The sequence below is a fragment of the Thalia democratica genome, chromosome 2 (assembly GCF_965202585.1).
Source record: "Thalia democratica chromosome 2, ktThaDemo2.hap1.1, whole genome shotgun sequence".
NCBI classification, from domain to species: Eukaryota; Metazoa; Chordata; class Thaliacea; order Salpida; family Salpidae; genus Thalia; species Thalia democratica.
In genome coordinates, this window is record NC_139166.1 from 51,062,003 (window position 1) to 51,075,662 (window position 13,660).

The window sequence follows — 13,660 nt, forward strand, 5'->3', positions numbered from 1 at the left end:
TGATAATTGCAAGCAATATTTGCGCTATGTTAAGGTTTGTTATGTGCAAAAGTTACTTTTTGTTTTAAGACTTGAACAAAAAAAATTTAGTTATATTGTTTTCAGTAACAGTCATGTGTTAAAATTTACTAAAAGAAAATGTTTTAACCAAAGTTTAGATGCTATTTGAGAATGAATGAAAAAAATTACAAAGTTAGAAAGTTTATAAAAAGTTGCTTCTGAAAACTGCTAGAGATAACAAGTAGTTTCTAATAAATTAGTTTCCATTTAAATTTCAGACAGAAACATTAGCTTCTTCGAAAAATTTATAGAAAAAGTTTCTTCTGCATAAAAGCTTTATGTAAAATGTAGTTGTTAACCAGTTTAAAGTTGTAATGTAGTCTACATAAGTACAAAGTTTCTAAAAAAACTACTTGTACTTTTATACTAAACGTTTGTACTAAAAATAAAAAATAAAATTAAGATTTTTTTTTAAATGAAAGTTATATAATTCTAAAAAAATAAAAAAAGACATCAACTGTATATATATACAAAATTAGAAAATATTTTATTGAAAAACCGTTATAATGTTTTCAAGTTGTCTCGTTCCCTTATATGTTTCGTTTATTAAAATAACATTTTCAGTTACGCTGAAAAATATTTTCTTATAGATTATTTATGCTTTTCAGCAATATTGAAAATGTTTTTTATATAAACGAAAGACCTCTTGCTAAGTTTTTTGTTTAAAGAGTTGAGAAAGTTTTTCCAATCGTTTTTAACCAGTTTTTCATTCTACAAATTATTAAAAGCGGTCCAAATCTAAAAATCTAGACTACAAACTACTTGTAGACCATTCATCCTATTTTCAAAAAATAGCTATAATTTTTTTATATTAATATTTATCAGTCGACTAAGTACCCTGATTTGTTTTTAGATGAGAATTTTTTTTTATCTAATAATAAGGTGAGCAAAAATTAAGAAAAAAGTAACTTTACATAATTTTTTGATAATTATGTTTAAAACATGAACCGTTGTACGACTTCAGATTTTACTATGTAAACAAACCTTTTAACATATTATAAAAACACAAGTGCAATGAACGTAGATAGCTATAACATGGACAACATCCACAAATACATAAGCACTAACATACATGAAAACAAGAAACAGTCTAACAAAGTGAGTTTGAGTTTTGGCAAACTAATTTCAATTTGACAACTACAAGGCATTTAATACATTACAAAAAAGTAGAAATAGAATTAAGTAATCAGTTTTTGATATCTAAGATCCTACCTTTGACAAAGCAATCGTAAAAGCTATAAAGGTATGTTTAAATCATTATCTTTTATTGTTACCAGCATTTAATTTTTAATTCTCAAAAAAAAAAAAACGAGTTACAAATTTTAAAAATTATTGGATTGTACAATTATTTTCCTAACTTAATTAAACATTTTTAAATGAAAAATAAAGAACATCGACAAATAAAGTTATTGTAGTTTAATCTTCTGCAGATCAAAAACCTGCTGAGCGATCAGTCTTTAGCTGAAACTTCCCAAAAATCTTCCCGTAAAAAATCCCAGTTGCCATGCCAACCGACGACCTCCACTTCAGGAGCGACCCAACCAACTTGTAACCAAGCCGCAGTACTTAACGAAGCAATGACGTCACTGAAAACGTCATACCAGCGCGCATTCAACCGTATTGTGACGCCTCTGAACGACTTCTGCTCCGTGCCCTTGTTCCAGGACGCTTCACATCCGAGTTGCTCCTGGTAAGTTCGAGTTGAATAAAGTAAAGATTATTTTTGATTATTTATAAGTTTGATTAGGATATAAGAACTAGGTTACAGTTTTACAAAAATAGATTTGGATGGACCAGGGTTTTTTAAACTCATAATAGTCTCCTCCCGGAGAAAATTAAAATAAATTGCCTATTTTTATTTATTATTACCGATTTATTTTACTCTCTCTATAGTTATTGCCCCCGTGATATTGCCAATTCTGAAAAACTCTTGTACAAGTTTAACCTCCGGTATAATATCATAAAACAAGATGAAATTAGTAAAATAACAAGCTAAACAATGCAAATTCTATAAAACAGCATAATTTTATTTGTCCCCCTTGACTTACTTGAATCGCTCAAAAAGGGTATTGGCGGTTTACCACTTTTAAGTTTTTATACATTGTAAATTAAGTATTGTTGATGCACACTTTTGCTAAGTACTATACAAACACTGACGTTACAATAATTTCAGTTGCTATACCGAAACAGGGCGACGCAGAACCCAGAGCAGAGAATCTCCGAGGCGACCAGCGAGGAGGCGGTGGCGGAGAAACAGCTCAACTTGAAGAAGAGCGAGCTGGTGAGCCTGACGAAGAAGCTCAAGTACTTGCTCTTCAGCAGGGACGCCGCCAGACACAGGACGTGCGACTCGTGCTCGAGAAAGCACCACAGTCAGGTTTCATTCGGAGTTTTTTTGTTCGAAACATTTGCACACTCCGAACTTATAAGTCATGACGCTAAACGTCTGTATATTGTTTCAAACGATAGTTCGAGCATTTAAAGGTGTTAATTTTTTTTTAACACGCATGTACTTTCTTTTTTGTTTTCGTGTGAATTTTTTTTACTGTTGAAACTGTAACAACTGTTCGTTTGTTTATTCAAAGTATTAGACTTATTGAATTTGATTACATTTAAACAAAGCAAAGTTCGCTACATTTTTAAACATGAAATGCCTTTGAGCTTCTTATGTCTAAATCTCTTATACTACTTGAAATGAAAAAAATATTTTTTTGTTTTTACCATTGAACAATGTACATACAAATTAAACATTTTCTGAAACAATTTAAAAACAATGTTTAAAAAATACATTGTCAATATAAATTACCATCATATTATATTTTTACCAGATTTCTTCGCGACTGAAGCAAGACTGCAGCAAATGCATCAGAGCAAAAACGATGATGCTTAAAAGCATGACGCAAGTTTTTGATGACGTCATACGCGTTGCTACGGAGTGGCTGCGGCTCGATTACAAGTACACCAAGTGGATAAAATCGCAACTGTGCTCTATCCACCGACGATGCCTTTCGGCTGATCAAGCTTTGAAAAAAGTAATAGTTTCTATCTTTACAACTTTTTATCAATTTCAAAAAAAGTTTCAATCGAAATCACTTCATTAATCATGTATGCTAATGACACTAAGTTCAGTTGATTTGTTTCATGATGGTGAATCTGTATTAAAACGGTATTGAACTTAGTTTAAAACATTTAAGCTCTACAATCAAAAAACAAGTTAAGACTTAAATTTTAAGGAGACTTGTGCTGGCGTTGTTAATTTTATTCAAAACAAACAGGCTACAAGCGTTCGAGAAAAAATAGCCAATGAGCAGGATGTGGCCAGAGACAAACACGAAAAGTCGCTTTGCAGGGCAGACAAGATAGAAAAGTCCAGATGCAAACTGGAGCATGTTAGTTTTTACGACGCCAGTAAATACTTGTAAAAACAAACGTAGGTTTAACCATTATAAAAAATGCTAAGGTCTCAGTTTTTCTCATTTTATTATAAAAAGTTCTCCTATGTATAAAGTTAAATCTTTGACAACACTGTTGAAGAAAAAAAGTCATAATCTAGTTAAATGTTTACTACTAAGTCCTTAATTTGTGATAAGCTTTGTTTCATCAGTGACATGTATAGGTTTTACGGTTTGTAAGTGTTTAGTGATAAAACGTACCACAAGGGTTCATTTTAAAGAACATCATTTTTAAATATAAGTAGTACTTTAAACATAGAAAATAATATCAAAAATTTTGCCCAGTGTTTAGACTTGAGGTTAGATTAAATTTACATGTCTAAAAACTCTAACCTAGCCGTAAAGCTTATTAAATTAAAAAGTAAAAATAAGCAGATGTTAATGAAAAAGTATTATTTATTTTGATCTTATGATTGAAAACTTTATTAGTCTCAAATAAGGTTTTAATCTAAATAACTTCATCAATCATGCATGCTAATGACTTCGGGACCTTAGTTTAATTGATTCCTTTAATGATGATAAATGTGTATTAGAACGATATTGAACTTAATTAAAAATATGTAAGTTTATATATGAAATTATGTAGCTACGTGATTCAAACGATTTGTTTCACACAAATTCTCACTGACAAAATAATATTTTACAAAAACTTTTTTCAAGTTTCAATTGCGTGAGTCTAAATTTATCTTAACCTAATTTGAATACTCTAAAGCAAATTTTCGTTTTAATTAATTAGTCAAACAAAAATATACACGCAATAACACGCTTAAATGAAATATAGTAAAAAAACATAATCTAACAAAATGCAACGAAATAATTTAAATTAACAGTAACTAAAAACTACTTAAACTGGTTCTACGTGTAAGATTATATGTAGCATATCATACAAACGGCACCAGAGCAAAAACTGAGATCGTAATGAATTCGCTGCGAGCAAATATAATTCTGAACATATTTCGCTGAATATTCTCAGTGTAATTACCGACCAGTGCGGCCAAACTTGCCTTGGTAGCCGTGGGCAATTACTGAACTTTAGGAAATATTTGATCGCTAAGCTCTCAGATTTCCTTCAAACTTATTATCATATTATCTTCTAATTTACGGGCATAATGTTCACTTAAGCGCGATTTCGCTCAAATTAGCGCTGCCGTTGGCTTCTAACGTTACATGCTGGTATTACGTTATTGAACTTTTAATAGCAACAATGGAACTTTTTCATGTTTTTGATGTTTGGAAAGAAATGTTAAATAATGGTAAGAAGCTGAGTTTTTATGACAACTGCCAGTTTTAATGTTATAACAGACTGAAATACTAATCTAATAGCTTTTGATTTTGAAATGGTAGATATGTTAGAAATTAAATTTTCATCCTTTTTGACTTACTAAAAATTTAACGAACAAAATCTTATCTATTACCTAAGTTAGAAGATACAAGGTGTAGTTTTTTATTTATTCTATATTATCAACAGGAAATTTTACGAGCAAAGAGGCAGCTTTCAAGTGTTTCAGAAAAATTAAAGCTAAAAGAAGATGTCCAGAGCAGTGCAACTGACTCACTGTTGAAAAAGCAAGATGGTCTGATGAAAAAGATAGAAATACTAAAAACTAAACACTCTGAAGTAAAAGAAAGGTTAGTTTGTTACCAGACCGGTATCACTGAAAGCTACTAATAAGACAAATATATGTTTGCTTAAGAACTTACAAAATGTTATTAAATTTTAGAAAAAAATATTTATAAAATCTAATAAGATTTTACATAAGTTCTATTTGTTTAACGAAAACGTTCTTTAGATAATAAAGTTTTTAGATGAAACTAATATTTCAGTTGTATACTTTAGGTTAATAAATCTGAAAAAATAAGTTAGAAGACAAAGTATTTACATTTATTGACTTTATGTAATTAGCTTGATTTAAATTTTTATTGCGGTATGATATATGTTATAAAAAAAGGCGTAGCTAGTTTAACTTAATTCTAATAAAAGCTAGCTCAGTTACTTTTTACTATATTAAACATACTTTAAACATATAAACAAAAAAAAAAGATTTAAAAAAACTATATTTAAGATTACAGTCGACACAATTTTGTTAAAAAAATAACAATACAATAAAAACTTGTTTTAAAATAAATTACTTGCACCTTTTTCTTATTAAAAGTTAATTAATTTGATTTAAATTTCATATAAAAAAGCAAAACTATACAAGAAAAACATGTTTGTAAGGTTTCGCTAGTTGTATTTTTGTACAAAAAACGCTATCAACTAATTAAAAGATAGTTATTTACTATTATAATTCACTTTACTATCTATAGTAAATTAAAAGGTTTTTGCAACCTCAATAAATTAGTATAAAAACTATTGAGTGTAAGTTCTATGTTTATCATTTTCTTTGTCTTTATATGTTAATGTTTTTATTAAATTGTGTTAAAATAATTTAACAATTAAAAAAATATAGCGTATTTTATAACTCTTTAGCATAGCTTCAATTATAATTTTTCTTTTAGTAATTGTAATTAATTTGTCGTAGAACATGCATTTTTAACAAATTACAATAGTTAAAGGGTTTTATTATTTTTACTATCATTATTAAAAATTTCTAATATTTTTCTAGTAAATGTCATGTTAACATATTTCATTAAGCTTTTGCTAGATATTTAGTTGATGTGTTTTAATAACATAAGATATAGTCTTTTATTCTATAACCTAGATGAAAAAAAGTTTTAATTTACAAATGCGATGCTGTATTAATAAAGTTTTATTTTAAATTCAGTTGCACTCTACTTAAAGCTTACTGCAGCACATCGAAAGAAAGCAGGGACAAACTTCTCAAAAAGTTGTCATTGAGCGAATCGGAAGTGAGCAGAGCTCAGCAAAAAGTCGACCATTTTCGACAGTTGAGAGCTGCTCACCACAGAAAGTGAGTGGCAACAGTTGTAGAAATTTCTACTAAAGTGACCTTAATAAAACTCTGTACAAAACCTGTTAAATTTTAATGCTATAGTTGTAACTTTGTACGTCTTTGTTTGCTAATCTTTCTCACTTAAGTGGTGTTAGAATAATTTAATAAGATTTAGTGCAATAATTATATAAAAGTTAGTTACTTGTGTTTTATTTTCGCTAACACTTTTGTTGTTGCTAGATACCAGATAAAAACAAACCCAGAGTTGCTAAGAAAGCGCTTTGAAGATTCGAGTTTGAAAAGCTTTCGACTTAACCCAAACGAGAATGATTTTTTAGAGTTGCAAAGCATTGAGCGTAAGTTTATATATATATATTTTTAATCTAAATTTGGTGCAATAAGACTAAAAAAACGCTACACCAAAACATTCCTAAGAGGATCTTTTTTTATAAATAAAAAATATGTAAATATACTAATACAGACACATAGTTATAAGTAAAACATTTTTTTTAAAAGAATTATTATATAATTTTTTAATTTATTAGTGAGATTAACAAATTATTAAGGGTTAAATAAAACTTGAAAGCTAAACTAAAGTTACAGCTTTAGTTAAAGTTTTATCAACTAAAAGGAGACTCTAAAAATCCTCCGTTTATAATATATATATATATATATTCATTTATCTAATTATATAAAAACAATAGTTTAGACAGCTGTTCGTAAATGAAATATAAAACTTCATGTACTCCTCAGTAAGCTACAGTTTATTAAAATAGTAAACAGAAATTGTGATTTTGAAAATGTTTATAATAATTTTGACGTAGTAATTGTACAGTTTATTGTACAGATAGCTGAATTTGGAAAATAAGCTGTAGTTGTAAATTTATGCATTTTGGAAAGTTTGGAAAACGTTATTTTAGAAAGGTCTTTTAAACTATTAGAAAAATGTTTTAAACTGTTGGAAAAATGTTTAAAACTACTCGTGTTTGTGGCTTAAATTTTACTTAGTTTTAATATTTATTTGGTTTTAACTTTTCTAAAAAAGTATTATTGGTAATGAATGGATATGTTTTGTCTTTCGCTTTTCTTGTTTAGTGTTAATACTTTTTAACAATTTTCCAACAGTTTAAAACATTTTTCTAATAGTTTAAAAGACCTTTCTAAAATAACGTTTTCCAAACTTTCCAAAATGCATAAATTAACAACTACAGCGTATTTTCCAAATTCAGCTATCTGTACAATAAACTGTACAATTACTACGTCAAAATTATTATAAACATTTTCAAAATCACAATTTCTGTTTACTATTTTAATAAACTGTAGCTTACTGAGGAGTACATAAAGTTTTATAGTTCATGTACGAAACAGCTGTCTAAACTATTGTTTTTGTATAATTAGATAAATATTTAGCTCCAATTAAAATTGTCGAGCACTACCGACCAGAACTCTTTATAAAATCTTTAATATATATATATATATATATATATAATTTATTCAAAAGGCGATTTTAAAATTTCTGGAACATATGTTTCACAAAGCTTTAATTTTTCATAAAGCTTTGATCATCAGCCAGTTAAATTCAAGTGGGCTCAGTTGAAAGTGTTTAAGTTTAATTATTAACCTTATTTTATATATATATGTCTATTTGAATATTTTTGCAAACAGGCCTCTCAAAGACGATCGAACTGGCAAAAACAACTTTTGTTGCGTCACAATGGAAACAGCTTTGTCGTCAATTACCCTGGTCCGCTTCTGTGACGGCAAGTTACGGGTCGGTGGGCACGGGAAGATCGGACGTCGACAGCGGCTGCTCCTCCGGCGGGTCGTCGTCTAAAGACTTTTATCCGCAAGACGGCGCCAGATGGACTCACGTGGCCGAGACCGTAGGAGAGATGGTTCCGGACCGAGGCAGCCTTGGAGATCGGAAGAGGCTGGAGCTGATGCTGGAAATGTGGTGTCAGCACGACGGCGGTGGTTCGAGCACGAGCAAGTTCGAGCCTCCGTCAGCAAGTCAGCTCTTCACGGCGTTGAAGAAGGCGGCTTGTGACGGCGGCTTTTTGAGAGGTGGCGAAATGCTCGATTTGAATTTGATTCAGGTTTGAAAATGGAAAACGAAAAGTATAAACTAATGTTTTCATTTCAGAACGCTTAATTTCATTTTTATACTAATACTATTTTAAATTCTTTTTTGTAACAAACGTAAAATTAACTTCCAACCAAGTTATATTGGCCAGTCTTAAGAACATTTAAGGATTACCTAGAATACATGAAACAACAAGGAAAGTCGAGTTTGCGCATTTAGCTTTTTAAACCATGTGCTTCCATAAGTCTATAAAAATCTTATAAATAGCTGCATTTACGGAAAATTAAACGTAGCAAAAAACTAAATTCTTTTTTTCTTAACATAATACTCTAAACTTAAAATGATAGCTGGTAATAAAAAAAAACTGTATTTTGTTTGTCGACTTAAGTTCCAGCTTTACTATCAAGCAGTTTTGATATATATATAAATATGATTTTTAAATATTCTCAATTTCGCAAGTTTCAATATCGAAATCAACTAAGTTTCTTTAAAGTATAAACTAAAGTTTGGTTCTAGACTAAACAATTTTACACAAGTTGTAAAAACTATAAAAATGTTTAAACTTTAAAACAATTTTAAAACCTTGATTAATCAAAACTTGTTTATAATTTTGTGTATAACTTACATTTAAAGAACGAGTATATTTTTTCTAAAAATTTGAAGAAAAAACACTTATATTATACAAAAATACCTTGTTTTTAATGTAATATGCTTTGTTATATTCTTTTTTTTTAATCCAATGTTATTGTTTTAAAGGTGTAAGACTTACCTAAATTTTTATTATGTTTAGTACTAAATGTGTTCTTACACCTTGTTATAAAGTTCAAAGTTGTTTAAACTTAACCTTAAGGAAGTAAAATTTCGATACTTATATATAACGGTTTATTAAGTTTGGAAAGTTTACATAAAACTAAAATCATGCTTAAAGTTTGTTTGAAAAACTTATAACTTTTGCACACAAAGTTTTGTACTTGCCTGTAAATAAAATTTGTATTTACTCTATCAAATCATGTTTTTAAGTTTTTGCCTGCGTCATTTTTACATGTATTGTTGACGTACGTAATACATTTTATTTTATATCGATACCGTTTTATTACCAAATAGTGTATTTTTAGTATACTTTATGACGATCAATATTTTTCTTAGAAACTACTATGAACTTAACCGATTAATACAGTGTACAAAGTGTTTAACTTTTTAACAAAATAATTTTAAAGTGTTAAAAAGTGCTTTATATGGAACTACTTAATAAACTTACGTACCTTTAACTTTTTTGTATAATGGGGTTATTTAAAACTTTAGTATGACAAAACCAACGCAGTTTTTTTCTATAAAAAAAAAGTTGAAGTAATTAACAGCAGAAACGTTTCATCAAAAATTAAATTTTTCATTATAAAGCAGCCAAAGTGAGATTTAATTTTTTCAGCTTGTTTTCGAAAGAGATATCTAAATAAATTGCTCTAATGAGATTATACCACGGTTCGGCAGTCTCAACATTAATGACCTGTGACCGCAAATTCTCACTACACTGCGATCTCTCAAGTTCAAAGCAAATATATTTACAAGCGCAAAAAACATACAGAAAACGTGATGTTTACGACAGGCTCGATCTTTCGGAGAGAGCGAAGCCTGCGGCGAAATTAGTTTTTATCAAAAAATCTTGAGTCACCGAGCGAGCAAGAGGGCAGGAGATGTGCCTTTCTGTGTTGTGGCGGTTCTGCCCCTTTATCAGCAGCATCGGCTCAAATTTATCTCTGAGTGCTCCGTAATCAATCTGAGGAAAAATTTACTTGAAGCCAACACGTGTCATGCTAGTGGGTTGGACAAAATTTGATTTTTGGATGTTATAAAGTGAAAAACAAACTAAATACGTTTTATATTTTTTATTTAAGTGCTGTTTTGTTTGCTACTTTTCGATAAAACACTCTTTTAACTAGAGTGTGTAAGAAACAATTTTTTCTTTAACTTTGAAAAAATAAAGTTGCAAAACTATGCGTTAGTATAAACTTGACAAACTCTTTAAAAAAAAATTCAAAAAGTATAAAACAATGAATAGTAGGTATTCCTACAGCGTAATTAATTAAAAGTTAAATATTTCTGGTGCACTTTCTACCAAACAGTCTATAAAAACTGATGCCGCTAATAAATTTTTAAAAGGCATACTCTTAGGAACATATTCTTGCATGTTTTGAATTCTCGTGTGCTCGTTAAATATGTGTAAAAATTTTCGTTTTTATATATTTTAAATCTCGACAAAGTTCGTGTCTCGTGCTTAATTTGCGTTGTGCGCTATAACACCGCAAAACCGTAAACTGATTGCTTAAATCACCGCATCAAGCAAAAACAATCGAGAAGTTTATATTGAGTTTAAAGTTAAAATAAATGTTATCTTATCGTATTATTTTAATTTTAAAAGCTCATTTTAAAGAGCTGAACAGTATTTAATAGATATTTAAAGTTGAGATTTCAAATAAGTTGCCCTCTGTGATTTTGTAAAAATCTTTTAGACTTTGTGTTTATGTAATTTTTGTAGTTAGATAAACAAACTTTTTTTTCAATATATGTTGAGAAAAAACTATGTAGATAATATTTTCTAAAACGCTTTAAAAAAAAACTAAAGTATGTATAAAGTTAAAAGTTACAGTCTAAAAAAATCACTCTAAAATATAAATTATTTTTTTTTGCTCAAAGTTGTGTCACGACTTATACACACACAAACAAACAACAATACCAATAACGCTTGCGTTTTCCTGGTAACGACTGGACACAAAGAAAGTTTGTTTATGTTCCCAGTTCGACGTAACTTGAAAAGTTTAACTTGGTTTGTTTGATGACGACGTATTGCAGTGATACGTCGAGTTTCGGCGAACGGCAAGATCTGGCAATTAGCGACGACGGTCGGTTGCGGTGCCATGCGCCGCTCTGTGACGACACAGAAAGCAGCATAATGTTGATTTAATCTCGCTGTGCTTGTCAGGGCTGGAGGTTTAAAATTGATAATTGCTTTGAAGATGTTTTTGCAATTACAGGTTTTCCTGTTTTACATGCATAATAATATGCCTTTGGTGAGTTAGTTGTAAGAGCTATACGTCATCATTTGGACTAGGTTATGGAAGTTTTATAAAGTTTTCTAAAACCGACTATTCTAATTTTTTGTAATTATATGATAATTGCAAAAAGAATAAAAACCATTAGAATAAATAAAATTTAAAACAATTTAGAGTAGACAACGTGTAAATAAAAAAAGGCTTTTGCTTTGCACTTTATAAAAAAATACTTTTTAGGTGTTTACAATCAATAAATATGTTTTAACCGCGTAAACATCAGGCTTATCTTTAAACTTTACTGTATAAATAAGATAACTCAAATTCTTTCTTTTCCAATATATTTCATCACTTTTCATCAGGGCAAATACAATCGAAACAATAAATTAAGATAAAACACAAACAATGTACAATACATAAATATGCTAATGAACCAGTTAACTAAATTCAAGCGTAATCAACGTAAGTAAAAAAACTAAAAATTAACTGAAACGTTAGTGAAAAGAAACAAAGCTAAACCTTATGTACCGGAAAAATGCCCAACATTATTGAAACTACCATATGTCGGTTCTGATTCAAAACTAATTGAAAAAAATATAGTTGACATGACAAACAGAGCCTGTTTTTCAGTAAATCGTAGAATTCTCTTTACGTCTAAATCAATACTCCAACGATCAGGAAAAGACCCAATGTTACCAGAAGGAAAACAGTCTTGTAGTCTACAAGTTTAAATGGTACTGTGAAAGTGGCTTCATTGGGCAAACTTCCCGTCACCTAAAAACAAGTATAAAATAGCATGTTCCAAAATGTATTGTTTCGTACATCAGTTAGAAAAAATATAAAATGAGCGTAGCAGTCAAAAATGCGATGAAAAAATCAGCTGTAGCTTAACATTTAGTAAACAATACTTGTTGTGGAAAAAATTGTGACATTTCAAATTTTAGTATTATGAGACAATGTTCAAACACTTTGGAATTAATAAAGCTGTAATCCATTCTAATACATTTAAATAAACAGAAAGAATTTGATTACACTTTAACCTCATTTAGTTAAAAGCCAGTTTGTGATAGTTTAGTTTTTAATTTTACTTATGCTGATTACGGTTGAATTTAGTTAATTAATTCAATTATGTAAAATATATTGTTTCTGTTTTATCTTAGTTTATTGTTTAAATTGTATTTTTCCTGATGGTTATTGATTAAATATATTGGATAAGAAAGAACTTGAGTTGTTTTATGTTAAATATAAACTCAGTAAAGCACAAAAGTTGTTTGCTTAACCCCTTATAAAAATTTATGTTTTAAAATTTCAACAAAAATTATAATTTTTTTATAATACTATTTTATTAAATTTGTAAATTTGTCCTGGACATGGCGTTAAAAGGTTAAAAGGTATCCAGGTGGTGTACAACTCGATATTCGAAAGGTTTTTTCGTGCACCAGGTCCTAGGACTAAATATTTTAAGCGCTCTTTTTTTGTCGTTAAATGAACAAACAAAGTATAAACGTTTGGAAGTACATAAGCAAAAATCAGTTTAGTGTTTTAATACTAGTTATCTTAGGGTATTTGTCGAATAGGTTTGAATAATAAACAAAGTTATGCTTAAAGTAAACAGTTCAAATACAGATGGGTTAGATAAACATGTTTTAAACTAAAAGTAGCAATTAAACTTTAAAATACTTTAAGATACTATACTTTAAAAATAATCAAAAATTTTGATAAAAAAAGCTTGTAGTAGCTAAATATGAAGTTAAACAAACTGTATAAAAGTAGTTTTTAATTATCCAATACAGCTTAAAATATTTCAATTTTTTTTAGTTTCTAATGAAACTGCAATGGTTTATGAGTGTGACAAATGTTTTCAGTTTGTTTAAGTAAAAACTATTAAACAATTTTTTTATTATAATAATAACTGTTGACTTCATAGTCGGATTTCACTAAATAATAGTTATATTCATACTACTTTAATATCTGTTTTAGTTTGTTTTACATTTGTATCAGAGATTTTTATCATCCACTGACTAAAAAAAGTTTACTTTGACTAACTATAGTATAAAAACTACAAATAGTAATATTAAAATTTAGTATATAATTTCTAACCAAGCAAAATTTAGTTTGAAATATGTA

The 13,660-nt window shown here is 28.8% G+C and overlaps 1 protein-coding gene across 2 annotated transcripts; it reads left to right on the forward strand.

Moving 5' to 3' along the window:
• The first annotated feature begins 1,022 nt into the window (after positions 1-1,022).
• LOC145828593 (uncharacterized) lies at positions 1,023-9,568 on the forward strand. Of its 2 annotated transcripts, none has more exons than XM_082936348.1 (9): positions 1,023-1,158; positions 1,476-1,750; positions 2,251-2,437; positions 2,889-3,092; positions 3,336-3,449; positions 4,981-5,141; positions 6,278-6,424; positions 6,647-6,762; positions 8,072-9,568. In XM_082936348.1, exons 1-9 carry the CDS (start codon positions 1,075-1,077, stop codon positions 8,506-8,508), a joined length of 1,725 nt encoding a protein of 574 aa, XP_082792474.1. In that variant the 5' UTR covers positions 1,023-1,074; the 3' UTR covers positions 8,509-9,568. The 2 variants fall into 2 exon arrangements, with proteins under 2 accessions (XP_082792474.1, XP_082792475.1); XM_082936349.1 differs by having other exon boundaries at positions 1,491-1,750.
• The last annotated feature ends 4,092 nt before the right edge of the window (positions 9,569-13,660 follow it).